Raw genomic sequence first — 14,150 nt, 5'->3', positions numbered from 1 at the left:
AATGTCTTGTTGAATCTTGTTGACACATAACAGTAAAATACTTAATGTTAAGGTCTGAATGGAACCCATTTAGGCTACCCATGAGCATTAATACATAGAGGCAGGAAGAAGTACTTTAGAAACCAGCCTTTATTAATTTTTAAGAGATTGGGTTTGGGGCTGGGTCCGTGGGACTGTTTCTGGGGGACGAGTCTGAGGGAAGAACAGGAGACAAGGGTAAGGAGAATGTAGAAGACAAAAGGTAGGCAAAATAAAAAGTGAATCCCCAGAAACAGTCCCACGGACCCAGCCCCAAACCCCATCTCTGCAATAATAATTAATAAAGACTAAATTTGAACCTTGTGATTAACAAAGTAATCATTAAAACAAAGTTTGCTTTACCTAGTAACAGAAGGGTTTGCATATGAAGAACCAATCAAATTCATATAATTTTGCCATACCTCCCTATTCTATAAAAACTGTTGTATTCGAGTTAGCTGGTGGGATTCTCAATGGAATTTGTCTGAGATCCTCCGGCCTTGCTTCTTGGGAGAGATTCCCTGAGAACTGCTCGAGAAGATCTCCCGGCCGTGATTAAAGCATTTAAAGGACATTTCCTAAAGTCTGTTTGTCGATTATTCCTGCGCAGGAAGAAAGCTAGTTAGGGAAGCAAGTTAGTTAGGTAGACTTTATATTAAACGTCGACTGGAGACGGCCCAGGGAGAACGTCGATTGGAGACGTCCCCGGTAGACTATTTATTAAGCGTCGATTGGAGACGTTAGGGATCGGTGATTGGAGACGGCCCAGGGAGAACGCCGATTGGAGACGTCCCCGGTAGACTTAGGTCAGATGAGATAGGACTTAGTTAGGTTTAGGGAAAAATGTACGACAGGGACCACACAATTTCGTCTCTGCTTTTTGCGGATGATGTCGTGCTGGCCCCATCAGACCAGGACCTTCAGCATGCACTGGGACAGTTTGCAGCCGAGTGTGAAGCGGCTGGTATGAGAATCAGCGCCTCCAAATCCGAGGCCATGGTTCTCAGTCGGAAAAGGGCCCACTTCAGGTTGGTGGAGATTTCCTGCCTCAAGTGGAGTTCAAGTATCTTGGGGTCTTGTTCACAAGTGAGGGAAGGATGGAACGGGAGATTGACAGATGGATCAGTGCAGCTTCTGCTGTAATGCGGTCGATGTACCGGTCTGTCGTGAAAAAGAAAGAGCTGAGCTGCAAGACAAAGCTCTCGATTTACCGGTCAATCTACGTTCCTACTCTCACCTATGGTCATGAGCTGTGGGTCATGACCGAAAGGACAAGATCCCGGAATGAGCTTTCTCCGCAGTGTGGCTGGGCGATCCCTTAGAGATAGGGTGAGAAGCTCGGTCACTCGGGAGAAGCTCAGAGTAGAGCCGCTGCTCCTCCACATCGAGAGGGGCCAGCTGAGGTGGCTCGGGCATCTGTTCCGGATGCCTCCTGGACGCCTTCCGGGGAAGGTGTTCCGGACGCGTCCCACCGGGAGGAGACCCCGGGGAACACCTACGACACGCTGGAGGGACTATGCTTCCCGGCTGACCTGGGAACGCCTCGGTGTCCCCCTGGAAGAGCTAGAGGAAGTGTCTAGGGAGGGGGAAGTCTGGGCATATCTGCTTAGACTGTTGCCCCCGCGACCCGGACCCAGATAAGCGGAAGAAGATGGATGGATGGACAATATTTATAAGATAAAAATATACATTTTATCATACGTATTTCAAAATTAAGGATTCATTAGTTTGAATATTGGAACAAACACTATAATAACATCTTAGTTGATAATTCAATATACCTACTTTATTTTTGACAAAACATCCCATAATATATATTTAACTTATGAGCAGAAATTGGCGAACAAAAGCTTATTTGATGTGGCAGAAGTCTTTTTTACAGTAAAAACTTTATAATCTATCCAAAACTAATCAACGAAATCTTGTCTAAACATTCATATTTCATGTGTTATATATCGTTTTTATGATTTTTTTTTGTTTAGTTTATTTTGCAGTTTAATACGCTGCTTATACAAAGACAATTTATTTCAACATATTTCAGTCTATTTTTACTCATCTTAGTAATATAGTATAGTAAAAGCTAAACTAGTATATGTGTTCATGTAAAAATAACATGTTTACTAATTTAAGTGCGAGTCTAAATGAACAGCACAGATGTGCGCTGTTTACTCTGTAGTAAACAACAGCGCGCAACTGTGCCATTCATTCATTCACACACAGACACGCGATTCATATTTAAACAGTCTTTTTGCGATTTACATACACTATTCCATATCGCGATTAGAACAAAGCACTTAAGAATAAAGAACTTAATATTCACAATCCTCAGCTGGATCCGTTGCTCCTCGAAGTGAAACTAAACCAGCAGTTCTGAGGTAAATTTCCCAGGATTATTATTACGATAGTATTATTCCTCACAGCATAGCAAGATGACGTAAAGTACATGATTCTTATTAAACTTGATGTGTTTTATCCAGCTGATGTGGGCGTTCACAGGTTTGTATGGATTGCCTCAGATCATCTGAGTTTGAATAGCGCGCGCTCTCAGTAGGCTTGTTCACATTAGCAGATAATGATCTGAAATGAGAATGACTGACATCTCTCTCTTTTCATACAGATTACATAAACAGAGAATATTTGTTTTCATTTTCAATTAGATCATTTAAAAGTACACACTTAAATGATTATAAAGATATATAGCTCATGCCTGGGTGAATAGTATTTGCTGAGTTTTGTGTAAGTTTAGAGACAAGCTCCAGAAAAAAAGTTCACGGAAAAGTTCACAAGGCAGAAAGCACACCCTGTTGATTTTCTTTATTTCACAAAAGCACAATGTTTTGTTTCGATTGTAAGTGGACATAAAAAAGTAGACATTTAACGGTTTATTTTTTCATATTTCTTAAGTCTGTATGACCATAAATGACGGAGTATTTTAAGTCTATTTTGCTGCTATGTGAAAAAAATCTAGCAAAACGCGCCAGCGCTTTTGCCAACCCCAGAGGGTTAAGCAGTATTTCCCTCGCCGCTCAAAGTCTAAGAAGTCTCAGAGAGGCTGGTTCCCTTGGTAAAATATTTCGATGCGTGGAAAAATCGAACGAATATTTCTCCTTGGGGCATGCGCACCATTCAAAAGGGGTACAGACTGCAGTTCGGTTTCCGCCCACCAAAATTCAACGGGGTGGTATGGACTGCAGTCGACCCAGAGCAGGGTCGGTATTGAAACAGGAAGTAAACTCCCTGCTGGTAAAGGAGGCCATAGAATGTGTTCCTCCACTGGACAGGGAGTCTGGGTTTTACAGCCGCTACTTCATAGTTCCCAAGAAGGATGGGGGGGTTGTGTCCAACATTAGATCTGAGGCACTTGAATCGGTCTCTGAGGAGGTTCAGGTTCAAGATGCTCACTATTCTCATCATCGTGAACCAAATTCAATCAGAGGATTGGTTTGTCACAATATATCTGAAGGATGCACATATCCATCCTTCCATCTCACAGGAAGTTCCTGAGGTTCGCTTTCGGGGGCGAAGTGTTCCAATATCAGGTTCTTCCTTTCGGCTTAGCTCTCTCCCCTCGTACATTTACCAAAAGTATGGATGCAGCTCTAGCGCCGTTGAGGCTTCAGGGTATCAGGGTGCTTAACTATATAGACCAGTGGTTCCCAATTCCAGTCCTCGTGACCCACTGCTCTGCACATTTTGTATGTCTCCCTTATTTAACACACCTGAACCAGATCATCAGCTCATTAGGAGAGACTCCATGAACTGAACTGAGTGTGTCAGATAAGAGAGACCTACAAAATGTGCAGAGCAGTGGGTCACGAAGACTGGAATTGGGAACCACTGATATAGACGACTGGCTTATTATTATGGCCCAGTCACAAGTGCTGGCAGTTCGGCTTCGAGATGTAGTCCTTGCCCACATCCAGAGCCTGGGGTTGAGACTCAACACGAAAAAGAGTGTGTTGGCACCAGCCCAGAGAACCACGTTCCTGGGAGTGGTGTGGGACTCAATCACGATGCGAGCACAATTGTCTCCTGCATGGATCGGGTCCATCCTGGCCACGGTGACCAGGATAAAGCTAGGCCAAGCCATCACTGTTAAACATTTTCAGAGAGTGTTAGGGCTCATGGCAGCAGCGTCCAACGTCATTCCGTTCGGCCTGCTGCAGTGGTGATTGAAAACCAAAGGGTTTTCCCCGAGGGGGAACCCATTCCACATGATCAGGGTTACGCGCAGATGCCTTCGTTCCCCATCTATGTGGAAGAAAACTTGGTTTCTGTCCCAAGGTCCTGTGTTGGGAGTGTCATGTCACCGGAAAGCCGTTTCGACAGACGCCTCCCTCACAGGCTGGGGAGTGGTCACAGACGGCCACTTTACCAGAGGTCTATGGCAGGACCATCATTCCTCCTGGCACATAAATTGCCTAGAAATGCTAGCGGTGTTCCAATCTCTGAGGAGTTTCCTGCCAGACCTCAAAGGTCACCACATCCTTTGTGAGGTTAGACAATATGTCAGTGGTAGCCTATATAAATCATCAGGGGGGTTTGAGATCCCGCCCTCTATGCAGACTGGCGCATCAGATTCTCCTGTGGTCCCAGAGGAGACTGTTGTCTCTCAGAACATGATGCATCCCAGGGGATCAGAATCAGGGAGCAGACATCCTGTCGAGGTAGGGGAGGCCCGGGGAATGGAGACTCCACCCCAAGGTTTATTTGCAAACGTGGCAGAGGCTGCGCATTTCCCCTGATCACTCTGCTCCTGGGAGTTCTAGCGAGGGTCCGTCGTGATGGAGTCTGTCTACTACTAGTAGCCCCGTTGTGGCCGGCCTGAGTATGGTTCTCCGACATAATATCGCTCCTAGGGCCCTCCATGGGAGATTCCCATCAGGTGGGACATGCTGATGCAGGCATAGGGCTCAATATTTCACCTTCGTGCAGAGCTATGGAAACTGTGGGTCTGGCCCCAGAGGGGGCACAGTACCGAGAGGCTAGCCTGTCAGCAGGAGTAGTCGAGACCATACTTAGCTCCACGAGGAAATTGTCAGCATAAAATGCTGTTCACCGTTTGGTATAGAGAGCGTGAGGTGGACCCAGTTAACTGCCCGGTGCCTTCAGTGCTGGAGTTCGTCCAAGATCGCTTCTCGGCTGGACTTACCCCGTCCACACTCAAGGTGTACATGGCTGCCATTGCAGCTTTCCACGCTCCTCTGGGTGATGGGCCTCTGGGGAGACATCAGCTGGTCGTACGTTTCCTCCGTGGGGCTCGGACGATAAGACCTGCGGCTCGTACCAGAGTTCCCACATGGGACCTGGCAGTGGTTCTCGAAGGGCTGGTCAAGGCCCCCTTCAAACCTCTGCCGGGCTATGTGCCTAAAGTGCCATCTAATGTGGCACGGCCTACGGTTCTGCAGGCTTTTCATCCTCCATGAATTTATGTTCAGAGGTCTTCTTCATGGTGGAAGTCAGACCAGTTGCTAGTGTGTTTTGGGTCACCCAAGAAGGGGCTTCCCATGTCCAAACAAACCATCAGCAATTGGATTGTTCAGGATATATCTATGGCCTATCAGGTGCGCAGTTTGCCTTCACCTTTGGCTGTGAGGGCTCATTCAACCAGAGGCATGGCATCCTCTAGAGCCATCCTTTCAGGGGCCCCTATCCAAGAAGATGAACTGTAAACTTTCCAGGGTTGGCTTTCTAAATATATGTTGGTTATGTGTCTATTCAGAATGACTTATGAGCAGCGACCTTTTTATTTTGGGTGTCATGTATGCATCACTTGCCAAAATTGGGGCTGACTGGTAAGGGTAACATACAGGTATTTACTTTTCCACAGCAGGCATTCTCCTTTATCTGTGCAGGAAAAGAGCTGCACTTTTTTATGCTCTTTTTTCAATGAATAACATAATCAGGCCACTCAGGAAAAAAAAAAAAAACATTACTTACACTTGTGTCCATGTCCATGTCACCAAATCTAAACAATGAATGTCTATCGTCTGTGTTTCCTGTAATGACAGACAGAATTTTCAATATTCCATGAGGGAAAAAATAAATTGATATAACCTATGTTTTATATTAACCAGAGCTCAAAGGCATATAAAGGCTACAGGGGATATAAAAATCCCTGTTAAAACAGCTGTTTTTTTGTGATGTAAAAAGGAAACAAAGATAAATCATAATAGAAGTTTTGTACTCTCTGTCTATTTGGATAGGAGTCTATCAGCTTGTCACATCTTGACTTGGGAATATTTCCCATAAAACATAAATCCAAACAATCAAAAAGCCATTCTTTTTTAAATATCTCCTCATTTTTTTGTTCTGGTTCCCTCACAGTCCCACCTGATATGGCCATTATGTCTTTGTCTTTCCAGGTGTGAAATACATCAATATTCATGATGATTCATGCCCTCCTCGCCTCGGATAGAGCTTTCTTACACAAAACATGTCTTACAAGGTTTAAATCAATATATTGTTTTATCTAAATGAATGGGGAGGATGATTTTCAAATATTCTAAATTTGAAAGCAAATATTCTAGGCTACGTGATACAATTTTCAAAAATATTGTGAACAAATAACTAGTATGGGTTTCATGACCTTATTTCAGTGAAGTTTTTGTTTATTTTGTTTTTTCACAAACTATGCATAAACGTCATTTTCTTATAACTGCAAACTTTTACATACATGTTGCTGACATATTATTGTAGCAGAGTTTGTGCTGAATACAGTGTAATCAGACTATAGCCATGGATATATTACAAGTAACTGAAATAAGCACAAATGACAGAGCATGTCAGAACACCTCCAGGGCCCAGAAAACACCTCAGACCCCAGAGGGTTAAAGTTTGTTAAAGGTTGCAAAACAAACATGCTCAGTCCAAAATCCACCAGACTGTAGGAATGACCCAGCCTCTGAATTGGGACATGGTTCTGTGTGCTTATTTGTTATCATAGCAACCTTTTTTGTCCACCTATCCCTTATTATATCAATCATTTAGTCTGTGTATATATACCCTCCGTTTATTTCAGTCTCTAGTCGGTTCTGATCTATATGTATGTGGTTTAGCTTTATATTACCATTGTAATATATTTTGTGTTATCGTTTATGGTCTGTTTAGTCAATAAATACTGTTTATTGGGTTTACCTTCCTCTTTACCATGCTTGCTAACCACAAAATGTGACAACTAGACAGTTAAGTAGGCTACATAGTGCATAATATAAGTGCATAGGGTGCTTCTCAATACTTCAAATTGATGACTCCTAGTTTCCTCGCTAATCCATCCTCCAGTCTGTGACCTGGAAACTGATCAAAGTAAGCCATCTTGAAAGATATAATTCTCTAATTGCACTAAAAAGAGGTGAGGAGTGAGGAAGCTTCCAGAGGAGCCATGAGTGAGGATGCACGGATGCACAGGTTCTTGTGGATTAGCATGTTTGTCTTTTGAATAAATGTTCTATATTTAGTGTTATATCGCTAGTAAAAGTACAGTAGGACTGCAATGTTTGAGGAATGTGCTTTACTGAGTGGTAAAAAGAGTGCAAATTGATCTATTAGCTGCAGATTACTGGTCACTACAGTGCACATAAAACCACATTTGAGATTAGATTTGAATCTGTTTATTAAAAACAGCTTTTGGGCATACATAGCAGTGATACTAGTTACTAAAAATGTGATAGTAATTTAATTGTTGAAAGCCATAGGAAGAATACATTTATTTATTAAAATCTTTATATTTTGTTTACCTTAGGGTTACATAATTATTAGGCATACACAGCAGTCATAAATCATTACAATTCAAGTCTAATTTATTTGTTGAAACCTGAAATCCATAGAAGGAACACATCATTTTTTTTATTAAACAATATTTATAATTAAATTATTCATTTTCTCTTTATTCATTAAATTGCATTATATCTACATCAAAGGCATGGCAGTCATTGTCATTTCAATTCAAGTTGTCTTATAATTGGTAAAACCTGAAAGCCAAAGAAAGAAAACATTGACATTATTTTCTTTAGACAATAATGTCACGTTTTGAGTTTGCTTGTTCACGTTTAGAGTTTGTTTTTGATCTGGTCTGTTCATGTTTGAGTTCCTCTGTTAATCTTCTAGTCTGTATATTAGTTCAGTTTACCTCAGTTCTCTCCCTGTTTGGTTCTATGGCTACTTATTAAGTTAGTTCTTTTTCAGATGTGTCTCATTAATTAGTCTCATTAGTTACTCTTGTTTGGTGTGTATTTAAGCCCTGGGTTTCTTTCAGTTCTCTGTCTGTCCTCACCATTACATATGTTGGTTGTTCATTCCTGTTCCAGATATTCTCCAGTGTTTTGTAAAGTTTTGAGTTTGTTTAATAAGTTTAATAAAAAGAAGCTGCTGCATCTAGATCCTGACAATTTTCCTTTGTGCTGAAACCAGTGACCGTGACAAATATACAATATCACTCAATATTACACAATGCCTATTATTAAATACTACTACTGCTACACATTTGCTGGTGGCAATGCCATAAATGAGTCCTGTCTCGACCTTCCCTGCTCTGCCTTCTCTTATAAAATAAAAACTGTATCATAGTAAAATATACATATAGTTCCCAACAAAAGTATTCTATAGCGTAAAACATGATGAAGATTAGTGGACAAGCTGTCTCCTCATTAAATGATGAGCTATTTCCTCACAAAAGTGATTTATTCAGGATAGTGAAGCCAATGACATCCATTAAAAAAACGGCCTCTTGTCTCCTTCCCTGCTTATCACAGCGTTAGCTAATGTTGCACTTTTTTTCAGCTAAGGTTGCAAGCTTGACTTCAAGTGGCTTTGTTTAGGAGTCTCTACAAATGAGCTGATGACCTGAATCAGCTGTGTTTGATTAAGGAGGCACGCAAAATGTGCAGTGTTGGGGGGGCTCCAGGAATGTGGTTGGGAACCCCTGTCCTATGCGGAAGTCTTTCTTATAGAAAAACCTGATGCACGTATAAATTCTCCTCCCCCATCACATCTGACACAATAATTGTTATTTATGTTTTACCTTTGCAGTTTAAATAAAACATACTGTACATCTGCCATTTTTCAACATGGCATCTTGCTTTATTATTATTTATTATGACTATCTTAACCTAAAACAACATAAGGGCTGATCCCTTGAGCTTAGCTAATGATGCTTTGAAGTGACGCTTGAGTGATCAAGAATATTCCAATATAAAATAAGATTTCCTTTAATGGAAAGTTTCCCTGCAGCTTTGGTCTGGTTTCACACTCAGCTTGATTCTATCGAACCCTGGTGCGTTTGCGTGCATCCTACGTCATCACAAACGTGCACTGAAGAAGCCTTTCAGCGGGACGAGTCTGCATTGAAGCCGCTGGCCGCGCCGCCTTCTGCTGACATTCCTGCTGCGCTATCCGGTGCACTATATCCTTTCATTGCTAGTGTGTGTTCGCCCCGCGACTCACACTTTTTCTCTCTAAAAGAGCCGAGCGTCTTTTTTAAGATGCCTCGTACTTCTGTGGCTCGTGCAGAGCCCCTCTCAGCGACGGGGACCGCCATGTTATTGCGTTTCCTGCCTGGGAGAAGATCACGCAGCTCTCGCGCTCGCTGACGGCGGATGCCCTCATTGCGAGCTGACGCCTATGGCGACTCTGAGGACTCGCATGGCACATTTTCACGAGTCTGCACCCCAGCCCGCTGCGCTGCCGCGCCGTAAAAAGCGCCGCGCTCAGCGAGGCTCTGAACCTCCTCCTACTGAGACGAGCTCGCCGGTTCGCCCGCCAGCTTCGCCGCCTGCTTCACTCGAGTCTATCACCCCCGGACAACGGCCGCTGTCTGCCGCCGTTTCCGTCGCGGATGAGTCTGATGATGTGGCATTTGCAGATTTGCTCTATCCTAGCGTCAGGCAGTGAGGATTGGTCGAGCTCTGTGGATCTCGCACCCCCTGCTCGTGAGTCGTCTGGGAAACGGGCTAATATTGAGTCAGAGCTGACGCGTCTGCTCTCTCAGGCCGTTGAGAGCCTCGGCCTCGAGTGGTCGGCGCCCGTAGAGCCAGCACACTGGATGGCTGTTTCCTTAAAGGGGACCGTGTTGCAACACCGTCTAGACCCGCGGTGTTTCTTCCTGAAGCTTCACGAAGAACTCGCGAAATCCTGGTCTGCACCCTTTTCAGCCAGAGTGAAAACTTCTGTTTCTGCAGCATTCTCCGTTGTCGATGATGCTAAAAACAGAGGATACCACTCTCTTCCTGCAGTAGAGGAAGCTGTAGCTGCTCATCTTTGCCCGCCCTCCACTGGACGGCGCGCTAAGACTGCGCTCCCCTCTAAAGCCTGCCGCACCACTTCAGTTCTGCACGGCCGCGCTTACACCGCCGCTGGACAGGCTGCAGCTGCGTTGCACACAATGGCCACGCTACAAGTTTTCCAAGCCAACCTTCTCTGCAAACTCGATGAGGAAGGACTGGAAGCTGTAAGCATTTCAGATTTGAGAAGCGCTACAGACCTCGCTCTTCGCGCTACTAAATCTGCTGCACAGGCCATAGGGCGGATTATGGCCTCTCTCACCGTTGCTGAGAGACACCTGTGGTTAACATTTCCTGCCATAGCGCGCTAGCTCCGCAACAGGTCGCTCTAAACAGCCGTCTGCTCGAAGCTCACAGCCGCAGCCACCGCCCGCCGCCGCCTCACAGCGGCAACAGGCCCGAAGCTCGAGACCGCTCTCTCGGTCTGCTGGCCGCCGTCCTCAGCGGGACCCCGGCCAAAGATCGAAATCAAGCCCGAGGCCTCAAAGTCGTCCTAGCCCTTCTAGGAAAATGACGGTGTTCAAGTCTCGCTACGGCCAGACTTCCACCAAAACTACCAGCTCGCTCAGTTCCAGAAAATGTGACTGTTCCAGCTTATTTAGCAGTAAACAAGTCGGTAAAACAGCCTGCTTGCCTGCTTACAAACGCCGTTTCCACGGCAACCCAGATGTATCCCTCAAAGAGTGTATTTCCTGGTATTCCGGCCACGGCCGATGGTGTTATGAGTGTAGAAAAAAATGCCCACTATCACGTGCTCATTCCTACACACAAACACAGCTCATCACACAGAGCTCGCGCTCATAAAATCGACTCAGGTCGATTGCGCATTAAAAGTAGTGAATGTGCCCACAACTCAGTGCTCACATACACTGCACACTGCATGTCTTCCGGTTTCTGTAAAAACGAAACCAAAACACATACGGTCACAGACCAAAGGTGTATTCAGTGCTTCTCATGTGCCCGCTGTGTCGCGCCCACATGCACTCACAGACATGTCGAACCCAGAAGGGTTTCGCCCGCCCGCCTTCTCTCAGCTACTCGCTATAACAGAGTTAAGCGCGGGCAGGCTGCCTGCTGTCATCAGCGTGCCCCCTGCCTCGACTGCCGCGGGCACGGCACCTATGTTCAGCACATAAGAGCTCTTCAGCCGCCACAATGTCACGGCCAGAGCGCAGATTTCATTCAACCCCTAGCTATTCATGCGAATGCATGGGCACAGCTTCCCGGGGTATCAGAATGGGTGCTGAACATTATAAAAGAGAGGCTATTCGCTACAGTTCGCTCGACGCCCTCGCCGTTGCGAGGCGCGAGTCGAAACTACGGTAAAGAAGGAAGTAGCTCATCTACTTCGAGCCGAAATAGCGAAACTATTGAGCAAAAGGGCCATAGAACCCTTATCTCAAGCTCAGAGCGAAGGGGGCTTGTACAGCAGATATTTCCTGGTACCGAAAAAAGACGGGGGTCTCAGACCCATTCTAGATCTAGACGCCTGAACAGAGCGCTTTCAAAGCGCCCTTTCAGAATGATCACGACCAGACAAATCCTCTCGCAAATTCGCCAGGGGGACTGGTTTGCGTCGATAGATCTGGAAGACGCGTATTTCCAAATACAAATAGCGTCACGTCACAGGCGATATTTGAGATTCGCCTTCGAGGGCCAGGGATATCAGTACACAGTCCTACCGTTCGGCCTGTCTTTAGCACCCCGTACGTTCACGAAGTGCTTGGACGCGGCCCTCGCTCCCGTGAAAATTCGGGGGATGCGAGTTTTGAACTACTTGGACGATTGGCTAGTTCTGGCTCAGTCTCGTACAGAGCTCATAGAACACACGACCGTTTACTCGAGCACCTCGAGAAATTAGGTCTCAAAGTCAATTGGGCGAAGAGCTCGCTGTCTCCCAGTCAGAAAATATCCTTTCTGGGCACAGACCTGAACTCGCTGTCTATGACAGCTCAGTTATCGCCACAACGCAGACTGACCGTTCAGCGCATGACGGAAAGCTTCCGCTGCGGCGTTATGGTCCCGCTCAAACAGTTTCAAAGGATGCTAGGCCTTATGGCCGCAGCATCGCCAGTGCTTCAGCTGGGCCTCCTTCGGATGCGCCCACTACAGTTCTGGCTACAAGCGCGTGTGCCGCGCCGAGCGTGGACTCCGATCGTATTCGCCTCAAGGTCGATCAGAAATGCGTTTCAGCTCTGAAACCTTGGACGGCGACCGACTGGTACCGGTCAGGAGTAAGCCTGGGGGCTTCCTCGAGTGTGAAGGTGGTGTCCACGGACGCCTCCACCTCGGGATGGGGAGCGCTGCTCGAGGGCAGACCGTTCTTTGGCCTATGGTCAGAACGGGAAAAGCTTCTACACATAAACTGCCTGGAAATGATGGCAGTCGACAAAGCGCTCAGGCGCTTCTATCCCCAGATAGCAGGACACCACGTTTTAGTCCGTTCGGACAACATGGCGATGGTGGCCTTTATAAATCACCAGGGAGGTGTCAGATCCCGAACCCTTCACAGGCTGACGGAACACCTCCTGGTCTGGGCCCAGCACAATTTGCGCTCGCTGAAAGCAGCCCATGTGCCCGGCCACTTGAATTTGGGACCAGACAGACTGTCCAGGAACAATGTTCCAGCAGGAGAATGGTCCCTACATCCACAGACAGTCCAATTGCTGTGGAAGAAGTTCGGCAAAGCAGAAGTAGACCTGTTTGCGTCTCAAGAAAACGCTCACTGCCCTATATACTTCTCCAAGAGCAGGGATGCGCTAGCTCACGTATGGCCCCGCTGCCCGCTCTATGCTTTTCCCCCCATTGCGCTCATACCTCAGGTAATAGAGCGGATCAGGGAAAATGGATGCTCGGTGCTACTAGTAGCTCCGTTCTGGAAAAACCAGGTTTGGTTCCCAATTCTGATGCAGCTAGTGAGCTCTGCCCCATGGCCGATACCTCTGAGGAGAGACCTCCTCACCCAAGCCAAAGGCTCGATTTGGCATCCTCGCCCGGAGCTTTGGGCCCTACACGTGTGGGCCATCAATGGGTACCCGCTCACCTCCCTACGGGAGTGCTAAACACGATCACGCAGGCTAGAGCTCCCTCTACGAGACGGCTCTATTCCTCAAAATGGTCTGTGTTTTCTAGCTGGTGCACAGCCCGTGGCGCGTCGCCCCAGGACTGTGGGGTGACGGACGTTCTTTCCTTCCTACAAGAGCTTCTGGAAAAGGGCAGAACCCCTTCCACGCTCAAGGTTTATGTGGCAGCTATAGCGGCGTTTGTTAAACCAACGCTAGGCCAGTCACTTGGAAAGAACGATCTGGTCATTCGCTTCCTAAGAGGAGCGAAGAGGTTAAACCCTCCCAGACCTCCTTCAGTTCCCATATGGGACCTTTCCACGGTCTTGGAGGCCATGAAAGGTGCCCCATTTGAGCCAATCCAATCTGTGGATATCAAACACTTGTCCTTCAAGACAGCGTTTCTTTTGGCTCTCGCTTCAGTAAAGTGTGTGGGGGACTTGCAAGCGCTTTCAGTAAGCGCGACATGTATGGAGTTTGGGCCAAATGACTCTATTGTCAGGCTCAAACCGAGACACGGGTATGTTCCTAAATCCCTCAACACACCCTTCAGGTCCCAGGTCATTTCCCTGTCGGCCTTACCGGTCCCTGACGAGGAGGAGGACGCCACTTTGCTCTGCCCGGTCAGGGCATTAAGAGCTTATGTGTCTCGCTCGTCTGTTTTCAGACAGACAGAGCAGCTATTTGTTTCATTCTACGGGCGCTCTAAGGGCTAGCTGTGACGAAACAGACCCTATCCAGGTGGATAGTGGATGCCATAGCGCTGGCATACATCTCTGAGGGCCTACGATGC

At 46.4% G+C, this 14,150-nt stretch overlaps 1 protein-coding gene across 2 annotated transcripts in view; it reads right to left on the bottom strand.

The window, feature by feature from the left end:
* The window catches only part of LOC311306651 (kelch domain-containing protein 1), a 216,534-nt gene that overhangs the window by 187,514 nt on the left and 14,870 nt on the right, over window positions 1–14,150 (bottom strand). For both annotated transcript variants that reach the window (XM_084435173.1, XM_084435174.1), the window contains exon 8: window positions 5,959–6,017. In XM_084435173.1, the coding sequence (XP_084291299.1) occupies window positions 5,959–6,017 (59 nt within the window). The remainder of the gene's footprint in view (window positions 1–5,958; window positions 6,018–14,150) is intronic.

Source organism: Rutilus rutilus (assembly GCF_951802725.1).
Source record: "Rutilus rutilus genome assembly, chromosome: 16".
Lineage (NCBI taxonomy): Eukaryota > Metazoa > Chordata > Actinopteri > Cypriniformes > Leuciscidae > Rutilus > Rutilus rutilus.
This window is presented reverse-complemented; position numbering and strand designations above follow the sequence as displayed.